General features: G+C 62.6%; 1 protein-coding gene across 1 annotated transcript in view; it reads right to left on the bottom strand.

Moving 5' to 3' along the window:
- LOC118632667 (deleted in malignant brain tumors 1 protein-like) overlaps positions 1–16,264 on the bottom strand; it is a 163,148-nt gene that overhangs the window by 124,656 nt on the left and 22,228 nt on the right. Inside the window, 9 exon segments of the mRNA XM_036265900.1 lie at positions 2,083–2,412; positions 6,931–7,288; positions 8,860–8,874; positions 9,122–9,477; positions 9,585–9,751; positions 10,021–10,050; positions 12,080–12,109; positions 14,140–14,169; positions 16,198–16,227. Of these exon segments, the coding sequence (XP_036121793.1) occupies positions 2,083–2,412; positions 6,931–7,288; positions 8,860–8,874; positions 9,122–9,477; positions 9,585–9,751; positions 10,021–10,050; positions 12,080–12,109; positions 14,140–14,169; positions 16,198–16,227 (1,346 nt within the window).

Here is a 16,264-nt window from a genome sequence, read left to right as displayed (position 1 = left end):
AGCCTGTCGCCCACCGTTCCCACTCGGCAGGTCTGCTCCAGCAGAGACCTTGACCCCTGCCACCCTAGAACCAAGGGCTCCCGGCTGGGTTTGAGCTCTGCCCCTGACTCTGCATCTGCTCAGAAGGCCTCTGGAGGTCGTGATTATACTACCCGGGCACCACTGGACCCAGGTCACCAGCCAACCACGTCCCCCTGACACCTGCTCTCAGGACTCTGGTCTGACCACAGCACACAGGTCCCAGCGATGGAGGCGTATCTGGGGACTCGCCTTGCGGGTCCCTCTTTCCTGGATTCAGAAGCAGACAGAGGGCCCAGGAGGATGGAGACTGACATTTACCTGTTGTACTGGGACCTGCAGTGGTGGTCGGAGTCTGCCATGTGCCTGGAGAGACACGTCAAGGCCTTGCTTAGGCGTCACCTGAGGAGTCCTCCACCTCCTCTGTCAGCCTCCCTGACAGGGCCACACGCCCCTCCCGGCACCTGCCCCTGAGGTGCACAGGTCTCCTGCTCGGCGAGGCCATCGGGGGGGAGGCCGTGAGGGCTCAGCCTGTCGCCCACCGTTCCCACTCGGCAGGTCTGCTCCATGAGAGACCTTGACCCCTGCCGCCCTAGAACCAAGGGCTCCCGGCTGGGTTTGAGTTCTGCCCCTGACTCTGCATCTGCACAGAAGTCCCCCGGGGGTGGGTGAGAGATAACAGAACTGGAGCCAATCACAGGTCCTGCTACCCAGAGGACCACATTCACACGGGACTCGGCCTCCCGTGAACATGCCTCTCCCGCTGCGGGAGGCCGACGTTCCGAGTGCATCCCGGGGTGTGGCCAGGGCTGTCAGCTGGAGGGAAGCCACAAGTCTGATGTCCCATCCCCAGAAAGCCCCTGGGGACAGTATTCATTATTCCCCAAAACGTTCCGGCCTGAATCTAACAGGTCCTATTCACGGGCGCAGAGGCTGCCTGTCCGTCCAGGGCAGCTCCATCTGGGGCCGACCAGCCTGTGCTGCTGAGAACTGAGATGGACGATGGACACACGGGGGCTTGTGAATCCCCCCTCCAGGGGTGAAGGACTACTGGCTGTTCTCAGTGACAGAGGCAAAACTCCTGTGCCCCTTGGGGTTCAGAGAACAGTGGGTCATTTAGAGTGGGGGAGGGGCAGGGCTGACCAGGGAGAGAAGGGATCTCCAGGTCACGAGCTGGGGACTCACCTGGCCAGGCTGTGGAATGCGGGACAGCAGCTGTGAGGAAGGAAAGTACAGTCAGTCACAAAGCACCCGGCTTCCAGAGCCAGGTCCCAGGTGGAGGACCCCCGGCTGACACACAGTCTCCGGTGGACACGACCGGTCATGCCTGAACCTCACAGTCCCTCACACCAACACCCCTGTCCCTGGCCAGCGCCAGCTCGCAGAGTCTGAGGTCTCATTCCTGTGTAGGAAGCCAGTGTCCGGCCTGGGAGTGGCCACCACAGCTGGGTGATGGGTCCAGACAATGGGTCTCCCCACGGGGCTGATGACCACACCAGTGTTTCTCCCTCAGGGGCTAGGATGTCACATGTATCCCAATGTCTAATGTTCCCCATGTGCTCATGGTGCCCCATCTGACATCCTCCTGGCTCCTCCCATTCACGTGGCCCGGACCCCTCACCCCACCCTCTTCCCCCCACACTTTCTGTACTTGGTCCATGAACTAGCTCCGGGTCCTGGGTTCGGGGCAGCATCTGGGAGAGCCTAGGTAACACCATCTTCCAGAGGGGAGGTCTCACCACCCCACAACCCACCCAGGAGGCTGCCTGCAGGGACTGGGCACAGGTCAGGCTCCTGCTCTGTCCTCGGGGAGCCGGCTCCTGAGTGGGAATCAGGGCTACAGGCACGGTCAGGCCCAGGGCAGGCGATACCTGCAGGCTGCCGGGGACACGCACGAAGCAGGAGGCTGTTTCAGCCTGAGTCCCTGCCACAGGGTTTGGGGCCTCGCGTCCCCGCAGTCCCTCCACGGCCTTCAGTACATTCAGGTCAGACAGGGGCGTTCAGGGCGCTGTGTGGGTTCTCAGCACCACCACCCAGGAGAGGGAGCCACCCAGGCCGGCCCACCTGAGCAGATGACGCCGGCGTCCTCGCCGTGGCCACAGTTGTGCTTGTTCCAGCCGTTGTGCGGGCAGTGCCACAGGAAGGACTCGTGGCCCGAGCAGCCCACGTCATCCAGGAGAATCGGCCCTGAGCCCTGGCCGAAGCGGGCGCTTCCTGGAGCCGCCCTGGCCCAGCCGCAGCCCAGCTGCCTGCACACCACGTTGGCGTCGTTGTTGTCCCAGCTGTCGTCACACACGGTGCCCCAGGAGCCTCGGTACAGGACTTCCACCCGGCCCTGACACCGGTCCCCTCCGTTCACCAGCCGCAGGTCCAAACTCGATTCGGTGGTGAACCCTGGAGGACGGCAGGACACAGGCACGTTCTAGACTCAAGACCTTTCACTTGGCCGAGCCCAGGGCAGGCGGTCAGCGGTGAACATGCCCACAGGCTGATCATCATCCCAGAGAGAGGAGCAGAGACCTCTCCTGCCTGCTGCAAGGATCTCCAGGGAGGGGAAGCCCCCAGAGTGCCGGTGGAGGGGAGCGGAGACACCCGCATCCTCACGGGGACACCAGGGTGCAGCTCCATGGCTCCACGGTCAGGCCAAGACCCTCCCTTTTGGCAAAGTATCGGCCTCTGCGTGGTCCTGGCCGACCTCAGGCACAGCCTCGAAGGTGATGAGACCTCGCGTGAAGCAGGGCACAGGCACCTCTATCCCTCTTCCCTGGACAGAACCGCGAGCTCCAGGATCCCCCGGCTCAGTGGGGAGGATGTGGACGTGGAGCAAATGTCTCCTGGTGGGCTTTCAGCTTTGTCCCTGACTCTGATTCTGCACAGAAAGACTCCTGGGAGTTGTGATTAAGCTGCTCGGAACCACTGGACCCAGGTCACCAGCCTTCCATGTCCCCCTGACACCTGGTCTCAGGACCCTGGTCTGCCCACAGCCCACAGGGACACGGAGATGCAGGCACATTCGGGAACTCCTCATGGGGGTCCCTCCAGGCTTGAAGCAGACAGAGGACCCAGAAGGATGGAAACTGACATTTACCTGTTGTTGTGGGACGAGCAGTTGTGGTCGAAGTCAGCCACGAGCCTGGAGGAGACACGTCAAGGCCTTGCTTAGGCATCACCTGAGGAGTCCTCCACCTCCTCTGTCAGCCTCCCTGACAGGGCCACACGCCCCTCCCGGCACCTGCCCCTGAGGTGCACAGGTCTCCTGCTCGGCGAGGCCATCGGGGGGGAGGCCGTGAGGGCTCGGTCTGTCGCCCACCGTACCCACTCGGCAGGCCTGCTCCAGCAGAGACCTCGACCCCTGCCGCCCTAGAACCTAGGGCTCCCGGCTGGGTTTCAGCTCTGCCCCTGACACTGCATCTGCACAGAAGGCCCCCGGGGAGTTGTGATTAACTTGATCAATTCCAGGTCCTGGTTCCCAAGAAGCAGTATCACGGGAAACTAGCAACCTCCAGGTAAGGGAGCTGAGGACTCACCTGGCCAGGATGTGGAATGCGTCACAGCAGCTGTGAGGGAGGAAAACACAGTCAGTCACAAAGCACCCGACTTCCAAAACCAGGTCCCAGGTGGAGGATCTCCGCGGACACACAGTCCCCGGATGACACGGCCCATCATGCCCGAACCTCAGAGCCCCTCACACCACCACCCCTGCCCCTGGACACGGCCAGCCTCGCTGAGTCCGAGGACTCATTCCTGGAGTAAGAAGCCATGTCCGGCCTGGGACCGGCCCCCACAGCTGGGTGATGGGTCCAGAGAATGAGCAGAGCCTGGACCTCCCCACGGGGCTGAAGGTCACACCAGTGTTTCTCCCTCAGGGCTAGGATGTTATTCTTTATCCCAATTTCTAGACGTCCCCGTGTCCTCATGATGCCCCATCTGATACCTTCCTGGCCCCTTCCATTCACTGGGTCCTGCCTCCTCTCCCCATTCTCTCCACACGCCCAAGAGGCTGATCATCATCCCAGACAGAGGCGCAGAGACGTCCTGTCCTGCCTGCTGCAAGGATCTCCAGGGAGGGGAAGCCCGAGAGTGCCGGTGGAGGGGAGCGGAGACACCCGCATCCTCACGGGGACACCCAGGGTGCAGCTCCATGGCTCCTGGGTCAGGCCAAGACCCTCCCTTTTGGCAAAGTATCGGCCTCTGCGTGGTCCTGGCCGACCTCAGGCACAGTCTCAGAGGTGACAAGGCCCCGCCTGAAGCAGGGAACAGTCACGATCACCCCTCTTCCAGGGACAGCACCTCAAGTCCAGGATCCCCCGGCTCACTGGGGGAGGATGCGGACCTGGAGCAAATGTCTCCTGGTGGGCTTTGAGCTCTGTCCCTGACTCTGATTCTGGACAGAAGGACTCTGGGGGGTTGTGATTAAACTGCTCGGGCACCACTGGACCCGGGTCACCAGCCTTCCATGTCCCCTGACACCTGGTCTCAGGACCCTGGTCTGCCCAGAGACCACACGGACACGGAGATGCAGGCACATTCGGGAACTCCTCATGGGGTCCCTCCAGGCTTGAAGCAGACAGAGGACCCAGGAGAACGGAGACTGACATTTACCTGTTGTTCTGGGACCTGCAGTGGTGGTCGGAGTCTGCCATGAGCCTGGAGGAGACACGTCAAGGCCTTGCTTAGGCGTCACCTGAGGAGTCCTCCACCTCCTCTGTCAGCCTCCCTGACAGGGCCACACGCCCCTCCCGGCACCTGCCCCTGAGGTGCACAGGTCTCCTGCTCGGCGAGGCCATCGGGGGGGGAGGCCGTAGGGATCAGCCTGTCGCCCACCGTTCCCACTCGGCAGGTCTGCTCCAGCAGAGACCTTGACCCCTGCCGCCCTAGAACCAAGGGCTCCCGGCTGGGTTTGAGCTCTGCCCCTGACTCTGCATCTGCACAGAAGGGCTCTGGAGGTCGTGATTAAACTACCCGGGCACCACAGGACCCAGGTCACCAGCCAACCACGTCCCCCTGAGACCTGCTCTCAGGACCCTGGTCTGACCACAGCACACAGGTCCCAGAGATGGAGGCGTATCTGGGGACTCGCCTTGCGGTTCCTTCTTTCCCGGATTCAGAAGCAGACAGAGGGCCCGGGAGGACGGAGACTGACATTTACCTGTAGTTCTGGGATCTGCAGTGGTGGTCGGAGTCTGCCATGAGCCTGGAGGAGACACGTCAAGGCCTTGCTTAGGCGTCACCTGAGGAGTCCTCCACCTCCTCTGTCAGCCTCCCTGACAGGGCCACACGCCCCTCCCGGCACCTGCCCCTGAGGTGCACAGGTCTCCTGCTCGGCAAGGCCATCGGGGGGGAGGCCGTGAGGGCTCAGCCTGTCGCCTACCGTTCCCTCTCGGCAGGTCGGCTCCATGAGCGTCCTTGACCCCTGCCGCCCTAGAACCAAGGGCTCCCGGCTGGGTTTGAGCTCAGCCCCTGACTCTGCATCTGCACAGAAGTCCCCCGGGGGTGGGTGAGAGATAACAGAACTGGAGCCAATCACAGGTCCTGCTACCCAGAGGACCACATTCACACGGGACTCGGCCTCCCGTGAACATGCCTCTCCCGCTGCGGGAGGCCGATGTTCCGAGTGCATCCCGGGGTGTGGCCAGGGCTGTCAGCTGGAGGGAGGCCACAAGTCTGATGTCCCATCCGCAGAAAGCCCCTGGGGACAGTATTCATTATTCCCCAAAACGTCCCGGCCTGAATCTAACAGGTCCTGTTCACGGGCGCAGAGGCTGCCTGTCCGTCCAGGGCAGCTCCATCTGGGGCCGACCAGCCTGTGCTGCTGAGAACTGAGATGGACGATGGACACACGGGGGCTTGTGAATCCCCCCTCCAGGGGTGAAGGACTACTGGCCGTTCTCAGTGACAGAGGCAAAACTCCTGTGCCCCTTGGGGTTCAGAGAACACTGGGTCACCTAGAGTGCGGGGGGCATGGCTGACCAGGGAGAGAAGGGACCTCCAGGTCAGGAGCTGGGGACTCACCTGGCGAGGCTGTGGAATGCGGGACAGCAGCTGTGAGGAAGGAAAGTACAGTCAGTCACAAAGCACCCGGCTTCCAGAGCCAGGTCCCAGGTGGAGGACCCCCGGCTGACACACAGTCTCCGGTGGACACGGCCGGTCATGCCTGAACCTCACAGTCCCTCACACCAACACCCCTGTCCCTGGCCAGCGCCAGCTCGCAGAGTCTGAGGTCTCATTCCTGTGTAGGAAGCCAGTGTCATGCCTGGGAGTGGCCACCACAGCTGGGTGATGGGCACCCCCACGGGGCTGATGACCACACCAGTGTTTCTCCCTCAGGGGCTAGGATGTCACATGTATCCCAATGTCTAATGTTCCCCATGTGCTCATGGTGCCCCGTCCGACATCCTCCTGGCTCCTCCCATTCACGGGGCCCGGACCCCTACCCCACCCTCTTCCCCCCACACTTTCTGTACTTGGTCCATGAACTAGCTCCGGGTCCTGGGTTCGGGGCAGCATCTGGGAGAGCCCAGGTAACGCCATCTTCCAGAGGGGAGGTCTCACCACCCCACCCCCCACCCAGGAGGCTGCCTGCAGGGACGCCCAGACGCCCTCCCTGGCGGAGCTGAGGTCACACTGGGCACAGGTCAGGCTCCTGCTCTGTCCTCGGGGAGCCGGCTCCTGAGTGGGAATCAGGGCCACAGGCACGGTCAGGCCCAGGGCAGGCGACACCTGCAGGCTGCCGGGGATACGCACGAACAGGAGGCTGTTTCAGCCTGAGTCCCTGCCACTGGCTTTGGGGCCTCGCGTCCCCGCAGTCCCTCCACGGCCTTCAGTGCATTCAGGTCAGACAGGGGCGTTCAGGGCGCTGTGTGGGTTCTCAGCACCACCACCCAGCAGAGGGAGACACCCAGGCCGGCCCACCTGAGCAGATGACGCCGGCGTCCTCGCCGTGGCCACAGTTGTGCACGTTCCAGCCGTTGTGCGGGCAGTGCCACAGGAAGGACTCGTGGCCTGAGCAGCCCACATTGTCCAGGAGAATCGGCCCTGAGCCCTGGCCGAAGCGGGCGCTTCCTGGAGCCGCCCTGGCCCAGCCGCAGCCCAGCTGCCTGCACACCACGTTGGCGTCGTTGGTGTCCCAGCTGTCGTCACACACGGTGCCCCAGGAGCCTCGGTACAGGACTTCCACCCGGCCCTGACACCGGTCCCCTCCGTTCACCAGCCGCAGGTCCAACCTCGATTCGGTGGTGAACCCTGGAGGACGGCAGGACACAGGCAGGTTCTAGACTCAAGACCTTTCTCTTGGCCGAACCCAGGGCAGGCGGTCAGCTCTGAACATGAGGAGGAGACTGACATTTACCTGTTGTTGTGGGACCTGCAGTGGTGGTCGAAGTCAGCCAAGAGCCTGGAGGAGACACGTCAAGGCCTTGCTTAGGCGTCACCTGAGAGTCCTCCACCTCCTCTGTCAGCCTCCCTGACAGGGCCACACGCCCCTCCCGGCACCTGCCCCTGAGGTGCACAGGTCTCCTGCTCGGCGAGGCCATCGGGGGGGAGGCCGTGAGGGCTCAGCCTGTCGCCCACCGTTCCCACTCGGCAAGTCTGCTCCATGAGTGTCCTTGACCCCCTGCCAGCCTAGAACTTAGGGCTCCCGGCTGGGTTTGAGCTCTGCCCCTGACTCTGCATCTGCACAGAAGTCCCCCGGGGGTGGGTGAGAGATAACAGAACTGGAGCCAATCACAGGTCCTGCTACCCAGAGGACCACATTCACACGGGACTCGGCCTCCCGTGAACATGTCTCTCCCGCTGTGGGAGGCCGATGTTCCGAGTGCATCCCGGGGTGTGGCCAGGGCTGTCAGATGGAGGGAAGCCACAAGTCGGATGTCCCATCCGCAGAAAGCCCCTGGGGACAGTATTCATTATTCCCCAAAACGTCCCGGCCTGAATCTAACAGGTCCTGTTCACGGGCGCAGAGGCTGCCTGTCCGTCCAGGGCAGCTCCATCTGGGGCCGACCAGCCTGTGCTGCTGAGAACTGAGATGGACGATGGACACACGGGGGCTTGACAATCACCCCACCCCTTGGTGAAGGACAACTGGTCAGTGTCTCAGTGACAGAGGGCAATATTCTGTGCCACTTGGAGGTTCAGAGAACACTGGGTCACCTAGAGTGCGGGGGGCATGGCTGACCAGGGAGAGAAGGGACCTCCAGGTCACGAGCTGGGGACTCACCTGGCCAGGCTGTGGAATGCGGGACAGCAGCTGTGAGGAAGGAAAGTATAGTCAGTCACAAAGCACCCGGCTTCCAGAGCCAGGTCCCAGGTGGAGGACCCTCGGCTGACACACGGTCTCCGGTGGACACGGCCGGTCATGCCTGAACCTCACAGTCCCTCACACCAACACCCCTGTCCCTGGCCAGCGCCAGCTCGCAGAGTCTGAGGTATCATTCCTGTGTAGGAAGCCAGTGTCATGCCTGGGAGTGGCCACCACAGCTGGGTGATGGGTCCAGACAATGGGCACCCCCACGGGGCTGATGACCACACCAGTGTTTCTCCCTCAGGGGCTAGGATGTCACCTGTATCCCAATGTCTAATGTTCCCCATGTGCTCATGGTGCCCCGTCCGACATCCTCCTGGCTCCTCCCATTCACGGGGCCCGGACCCCTACCCCACCCTCTTCCCCCCACACTTTCTGTACTTGGTCCATGAACTAGCTCTGGGTTCTGGGTTCGGGGCAGCATCTGGGAGAGCCCAGGTAACGCCATCGTCCAGATTGGAGGTCTCACCACCGCACCCCCCACCCAGGAGGCTGCCTGCAGGGACGCCCAGACGCCCTCTTTGGCGGAGCTGAGGTCACACTGGGCACAGGTCAGGCTCCTGCTCTGTCCTCGGGGAGCCGGCTCCTGAGTGGGAATCAGGGCCACAGGCACGGTCAGGCCCAGGGCAGGCGACACCTTCAGGCTGCCGGGGATACGCACGAAGCAGGAGGCTGTTTCAGCCTGAGTCCCTGCCACTGGCTTTGGGGCCTCGCGTCCCCGCAGTCCCTCCACGGCCTTCAGTGCATTCAGGTCAGACAGGGGCGTTCAGGGCGCTGTGTGGGTTCTCAGCACCACCACCCAACAGAGGGAGCCACCCAGGCCGGCCCACCTGAGCAGATGACGCCGGCGTCCTCGCCGTGGCCACAGTTGTGCACGTTCCAGCCGTTGTGCGGGCAGTGCCACAGGAAGGACTCGTGGCCTGAGCAGCCCACGTCGTCCAGGAGAATCGGCCCTGAGCCCTGGCCGAAGCGGGCGCTTCCTGGAGCCGCCCTGGCCCAGCCACAGCCCAGCTGCCTGCACACCACGTTGGCGTCGTTGGTGTCCCAGCTGTCGTCACACACGGTGCCCCAGGAGCCTCGGTACAGGACTTCCACCCGGCCCTGACACCGGTCCCCTCCGTTCACCAGCCGCAGGTCCAACCTCGATTCGGTGGTGAACCCTGGAGGACGGCAGGACACAGGCAGGTTCTAGACTCAAGACCTTTCTCTTGGCCGAACCCAGGGCAGGCGGTCAGCTGTGAACAGGAGGATGGAGACTGACATTTACCTGTTGTTGTGGGACCTGCAGTGGTGGTCGAAGGCAGCCAAGAGCCTGGAGGAGACACGTCAAGGCCTTGCTTAGGCGTCACCTGAGAGTCCTCCACCTCCTCTGTCAGCCTCCCTGACAGGGCCACACGCCCCTCCCGGCACCTGCCCCTGAGGTGCACAGGTCTCCTGCTCGGCGAGGCCATCGGGGGGGAGGCCGTGAGCGCTCAGCCTGTCGCCCACCGTTCCCACTCGGCAGGTCTGCTCCAGCAGAGACCTTGACCCCCTGCCGCCAGGAGCCCTGTGCTGACTGGGCTTTGAGCTCTGTCCCTGACTCTGCATCTGGACAAAAGGCCCCTGGGGGGTTGTGATTAACTTGATCAATTCCAGGTCTCGGTTCCCAAGGAGCAGTATCACGGGAGACTAGCAACCTCCAAGTAAGGGAGCTGAGGACTCACCTGGCCAGGATGTGGGATATGTCACCGCAGCTGTGAGGGAGGAAAACATAGTCAGTCACAAAGCACCCGACTTCCAAAACGAGGTCCCAGGTGGATGATCTCCGCAGACACACAGTCCCCGGGATGTCACGGCCCATCATGCCCGAACCTCAGAGCCCCTCACACCACCACCCCTGCCCCTGGACACGGCCAACCTCGCTGAGTCCGAGGACGCATTCCTGGTGTAAGAAGCCTTGTGCGGCCTGGGACCGGCCCCCACAGCTGGGTGATGAGTGCAGAGAATGAGCAGAGCATGGACCTCCCCACGACGCTGAAGGTCACACCAGTGTTTCTCCCTCAGGGGCTAGGATGTTAGACTTTATCCCAATTTCTGGACGTCCCCGTGTCCTCATGATGCCCCATATGACACCTTCCTGGCCCCTTCCATTCACTGGGTCCTGCCTCCTCTCCCCATTCTCTCCACACGCCCAAGAGGCTGATCATCATCCCAGACAGAGGCGCAGAGATGTCCTGTCCTGCCTGCTGCAAGGATCTCCAGGGAGGGGAAGCCCCCAGAGTGCCGGTGGAGGGGAGCGGAGACACCCGCATCCTCACGGGGACACCCAGGGTGCAGCTCCATGGCTCCACGGTCAGGCCAAGACCCTCCCTTTTGGCAAAGTATCGGCCTCTGCGTGGTCCTGGCCGACCTCAGGCACAGTCTCAGAGGTGACAAGGCCTCGCCTGAAGCAGGGAACAGGCACGATCACCCCTCTTCCAGGGACAGCACCTCGAGCTCCAGGATCCCCCGGCTTAATGGGGGAAGATGCGGACCTGGAGCAAATGTCTCCTGGTGGGCTTTGAGCTTTGTCCCTGACTCTGATCTGGACAGAAGTACTCCGGGGGGTTGTGATTAAGCTGCTCGGGCACCACTGGACCCAGGTCACCAGCCTTCCATGTCCCCCTGACACCTGGTCTCAGGACCCTGGTCTGCCCACAGCCCACAGGGACACGGAGATGCAGGCACATTCGGGAACTCCTCATGGGGGTCCCTCCAGGCTTGAAGCAGACAGAGGACCCAGGAGGACGGAGACTGACATTTACCTGTTGTACTGGGACCTGCAGTGGTGGTCGGAGTCTGCCATGAGCCTGGAGGAGACACGTCAAGGCCTTGCTTAGGCGTCACCTGGGAGTCCTCCACCTCCTCTGTCAGCCTCCCAGAGAGGGCCACACGCCCCTCCCGGCACCTGCCCCTGAGGTGCACAGGTCTCCTGCTCGGCGAGGCCATCGGGGGGGAGGCCGTAGGGCTCAGCCTGTCGCCCACCGTTCCCACTCGGCAGGTCTGCTCCAGCAGAGACCTTGACCCCTGCCGCCCTAGAACCAAGGGCTCCCGGCTGGGTTTGAGCTCTGCCCCTGACTCTGCATCTGCACAGAAGGCCTCTGGAGGTCGAGATTAAACTACCCGGGCACCACAGGACCCAGGTCACCAGCCAACCACGTCCCCCTGACACCTGATCTCAGGACCCTGGTCTGCCCACTGCCCACAGGTCCCAGCGATGGAGGCGTATCTGGGGACTCGCCTTGTGGGTCCCTCTTTCCCGGATTCAGAAGCAGACAGAGGGCCCGGGAGGATGGAGACTGACATTTACCTGTTGTACTGGGACCTGCAGTGGTGGTCGGAGTCAGCCATGTGCCTGGAGGAGACACGTCAAGGCCTTGCTTAGGCGTCACCTGAGAGTCCTCCACCTCCTCTGTCAGCCTCCCTGACAGGGCCACACGCCCCTCCCGGCACCTGCCCTGAGGTGCACAGGTCTCCTGCTCGGCAAGGTTATCGGTGGGGAGGCCGGGAGGGCTCAGCCTGTCGCCCACCGTTCCCACTCGGCAGGTCTGCTCCAGCAGAGACCTTGACCACCTGCCACCAGGAGCCCTGTGCTGACTGGGGTTTGAGCTCTGTCCCTGACTCTGAACTGGACAGAAGGCCCCCGGGGGGTTGTGATTAACTTGATCAATTCCAGGTCCCGGTTCCCAAGAAGCAGTATCACGGGAGACTAGCAACCTCCAGGTAGGGGAGCTGAGGACTCACCTGGCCAGGATGTGTAATGCGTCACCGCAGCTGTGAGGGAGGAAAACACAGTCAGTCACAAAGCACCGGACTTCCAAAACAAGGTCCCAGGTGGAGGATCTCCGCAGACACACAGTCCCCGGGATGTCACGGCCCATCATGCCCGAACCTCAGAGCCCCTCACACCACCACCCCTGCCCCTGGACACGGCCAGCCTCGCTGAGTCCGAGGACTCATTCCTGGTGTAAGAAGCCATGTCCGGCCTGGGACCGGCCCCCACAGCTGGGTGATGGGTCCAGAGAATGAGCAGAGCATGGACCTCTCCACGGGGCTGAAGGTCACACCAGTGTTTCTCCCTCAGGGGCTAGGATGTTAGACTTTATCCCAATTTCTGGACGTCCCCGTGTCCTCATGATGCCCCATCTGACACCTTCCTGGCCCCTTCCATTCACTGGGTCCTGCCTCCTCTCCCCATTCTCTCCACACGCCCAAGAGGCTGATCATCATCCCAGACAGAGGCGCAGAGATGTCCTGTCCTGCCTGCTGCAAGGATCTCCAGGGAGGGGAAGCCCCCAGAGTGCCGGTGGAGGGGAGCGGAGACACCCGCATCCTCACGGGGACACCCAGGGTGCAGCTCCATGGCTCCACGGTCAGGCCAAGACCCTCCCTTTTGGCAAAGTATCGGCCTCTGCGTGGTCCTGGCCGACCTCAGGCACAGTCCTCAGAGGTGACAAGGCCTCGCCTGAAGCAGGGAACAGGCACGATCACCCCTCTTCCAGGGACAGCACCTCGAGCTCCAGGATCCCCCGGCTCAATGGGGGAGGATGCGGACCTGGAGCAAATGTCTCCTGGTGGGCTTTGAGCTTTGTCCCTGACTCTGATCTGGACAGAAGAACTCCGGGGGGTTGTGATTAAGCTGCTCGGGCACCACTGGACCCAGGTCACCAGCCTTCCATGTCCCCCTGACACCTGGTCTCAGGACCCTGGTCTGCCCACAGCCCACAGGGACACGGAGATGCAGGCACATTCGGGAACTCCTCATGGGGGTCCCTCCAGGCTTGAAGCAGACAGAGGACCCAGGAGGACGGAGACTGACATTTACCTGTTGTACTGGGACCTGCAGTGGTGGTCGGAGTCTGCCATGAGCCTGGAGGAGACACGTCAAGGCCTTGCTTAGGCGTCACCTGGGAGTCCTCCACCTCCTCTGTCAGCCTCCCAGACAGGGTCACACGCCCCTCCCGGCACCTGCCCCTGAGGTGCACAGGTCTCCTGCTCGGCGAGGCCATCGGGGGGGAGGCCGTAGGGCTCAGCCTGTCGCCCACCGTTCCCACTCGGCAGGTCTGCTCCATGAGAGACCTTGACCCCTGCCGCCCTAGAACCAAGGGCTCCCGGCTGGGTTTGAGCTCTGCCCCTGACTCTGCATCTGCACAGAAGGCCTCTGGAGGTCGTGATTAAACTACCCGGGCACCACAGGACCCAGGTCACCAGCCAACCACGTCCCCCTGACACCTGATCTCAGGACCCTGGTCTGCCCACTGCCCACAGGTCCCAGCGATGGAGGCGTATCTGGGGACTCGCCTTGCGGGTCCCTCTTTCCCGGATTCAGAAGCAGACAGAGGGCCCGGGAGGATGGAGACTGACATTTACCTGTTGTACTGGGACCTGCAGTGGTGGTCGGAGTCTGCCATGTGCCTGGAGGAGACACGTCAAGGCCTTGCTTAGGCGTCACCTGAGAGTCCTCCACCTCCTCTGTCAGCCTCCCTGACAGGGCCACACGCCCCTCCCGGCACCTGCCCTGAGGTGCACAGGTCTCCTGCTCGGCGAGGCTATCGGTGGGGAGGCCGGGAGGGCTCAGCCTGTCGCCCACCGTTCCCACTCGGCAGGTCTGCTCCAGCAGAGACCTTGACCACCTGCCACCAGGAGCCGTGTGCTGACTGGGGTTTGAGCTCTGTCCCTGACTCTGAACTGGACAGAAGGCCCCCGGGGGGTTGTGATTAACTTGATCAATTCCAGGTCCCGGTTCTTAAGAAGCAGTATCACGGGAGACTAGCAACCTCCAGGTAGGGGAGCTGAGGACTCACCTGGCCAGGATGTGGAATGCGTCACCGCAGCTGTGAGGGAGGAAAACACAGTCAGTCACAAAGCACCCGACTTCCAAAACAAGGTCCCAGGTGGAGGATCTCCGCAGACACACAGTCCCCGGGATGTCACGGCCCATCATGCCCGAACCTCAGAGCCCCTCACACCACCACCCCTGCCCCTGGACACGGCCAGCCTCACTGAGTCCGAGGACTCATTCCTGGTGTAAGAAGCCATGTTCGGCCTGGGACCGGCCCCCACAGCTGGGTGATGGGTCCAGAGAATGAGCAGAGCATGGACCTCTCCACGGGGCTGAAGGTCACACCAGTGTTTCTCCCTCAGGGGCTAGGATGTTAGACTTTATCCCAATTTCTAGACGTCCCCGTGTCCTCATGATGCCCCATCTGACACCTTCCTGGCCCCTTCCATTCACTGGGTCCTGCCTCCTCTCCCCATTCTCTCCACACGCCCAAGAGGCTGATCATCATCCCAGACAGAGGCGCAGAGATGTCCTGTCCTGCCTGCTGCAAGGATCTCCAGGGAGGGGAAGCCCCAGAGTGCCGGTGGAGGGGAGCGGAGACACCCGCATCCTCACGGGGACACCCAGGGTGCAGCTCCATGGCTCCACGGTCAGGCCAAGACCCTCCCTTTTGGCAAAGTATCGGCCTCTGCGTGGTCCTGGCCGACCTCAGGCACAGTCTCAGAGGTGACAAGGCCTCGCCTGAAGCAGGGAACAGGCACGATCACCCCTCTTCCAGGGACAGCACCTCGAGCTCCAGGATCCCCCGGCTCAATGGGGGAGGATGCGGACCTGGAGCACATGTCTCCTGGGGGCTTTGAGCTTTGTCCCTGACTCTGATCTGGACAGAAGAACTCCGGGGGGTTGTGATTAAGCTGCTCGGGCACCACTGGACCCAGGTCACCAGCCTTCCATGTCCCCCTGACACCTGGTCTCAGGACCCTGGTCTGCCCACAGCCCACAGGGACACGGAGATGCAGGCACATTCGGGAACTCCTCATGGGGGTCCCTCCAGGCTTGAAGCAGACAGAGGACCCAGGAGGACGGAGACTGACATTTACCTGTTGTACTGGGACCTGCAGTGGTGGTCGGAGTCTGCCATGAGCCTGGAGGAGACACGTCAAGGCCTTGCTTAGGCGTCACCTGAGGAGTCCTCCACCTCCTCTGTCAGCCTCCCAGACAGGGTCACACGCCCCTCCCGGCACCTGCCCCTGAGGTGCACAGGTCTCCTGCTCGGCGAGGCCATCGGGGGGGAGGCCGTAGGGCTCAGCCTGTCGCCCACCGTTCCCACTCGGCAGGTCTGCTCCATGAGAGACCTTGACCCCTGCCACCCTAGAACCAAGGGCTCCCGGCTGGGTTTGAGCTCTGCCCCTGACTCTGCATCTGCACAGAAGGCCTCTGGAGGTCGTGATTAAACTACCCGGGCACCACAGGACCCAGGTCACCAGCCAACCACGTCCCCCTGACACCTGATCTCAGGACCCTGGTCTGCCCACTGCCCACAGGTCCCAGCGATGGAGGCGTATCTGGGGACTCGCCTTGCGGGTCCCTCTTTCCCGGATTCAGAAGCAGACAGAGGGCCCGGGAGGATGGAGACTGACATTTACCTGTTGTACTGGGACCTGCAGTGGTGGTCGGAGTCAGCCATGTGCCTGGAGGAGACACGTCAAGGCCTTGCTTAGGCGTCACCTGAGAGTCCTCCACCTCCTCTGTCAGCCTCCCTGACAGGGCCACACGCCCCTCCCGGCACCTGCCCTGAGGTGCACAGGTCTCCTGCTCGGCGAGGCTATCGGTGGGGAGGCCGGGAAGGCTCAGCCTGTGGCCCACCGTTCCCACTCGGCAGGTCTGCTCCAGCAGACACCTTGACCACCTGCCACCAGGAGCCCTGTGCTGACTGGGGTTTGAGCTCTGTCCCTGACTCTGAACTGGACAGAAGGCCCCCGGGGGGTTGTGATTAACTTGATCAATTCCAGGTCCCGGTTCTTAAGAAGCAGTATCACGGGAGACTAGCAACCTCCAGGTAGGGGAGCTGAGGACTCACCTGGCCAGGATGTGGAATGCGTCACCGCAGCTGTGAGGGAGGAAAACACAGTCAGTCACAAAGCACC

Source organism: Molossus molossus, unplaced genomic scaffold (assembly GCF_014108415.1).
Source record: "Molossus molossus isolate mMolMol1 unplaced genomic scaffold, mMolMol1.p scaffold_m16_p_17, whole genome shotgun sequence".
Taxonomy (NCBI): domain Eukaryota; kingdom Metazoa; phylum Chordata; class Mammalia; order Chiroptera; family Molossidae; genus Molossus; species Molossus molossus.
The sequence above is the reverse complement of the archived record's forward strand: the minus strand, read 5'-3'. Positions and strand labels throughout refer to the sequence as shown.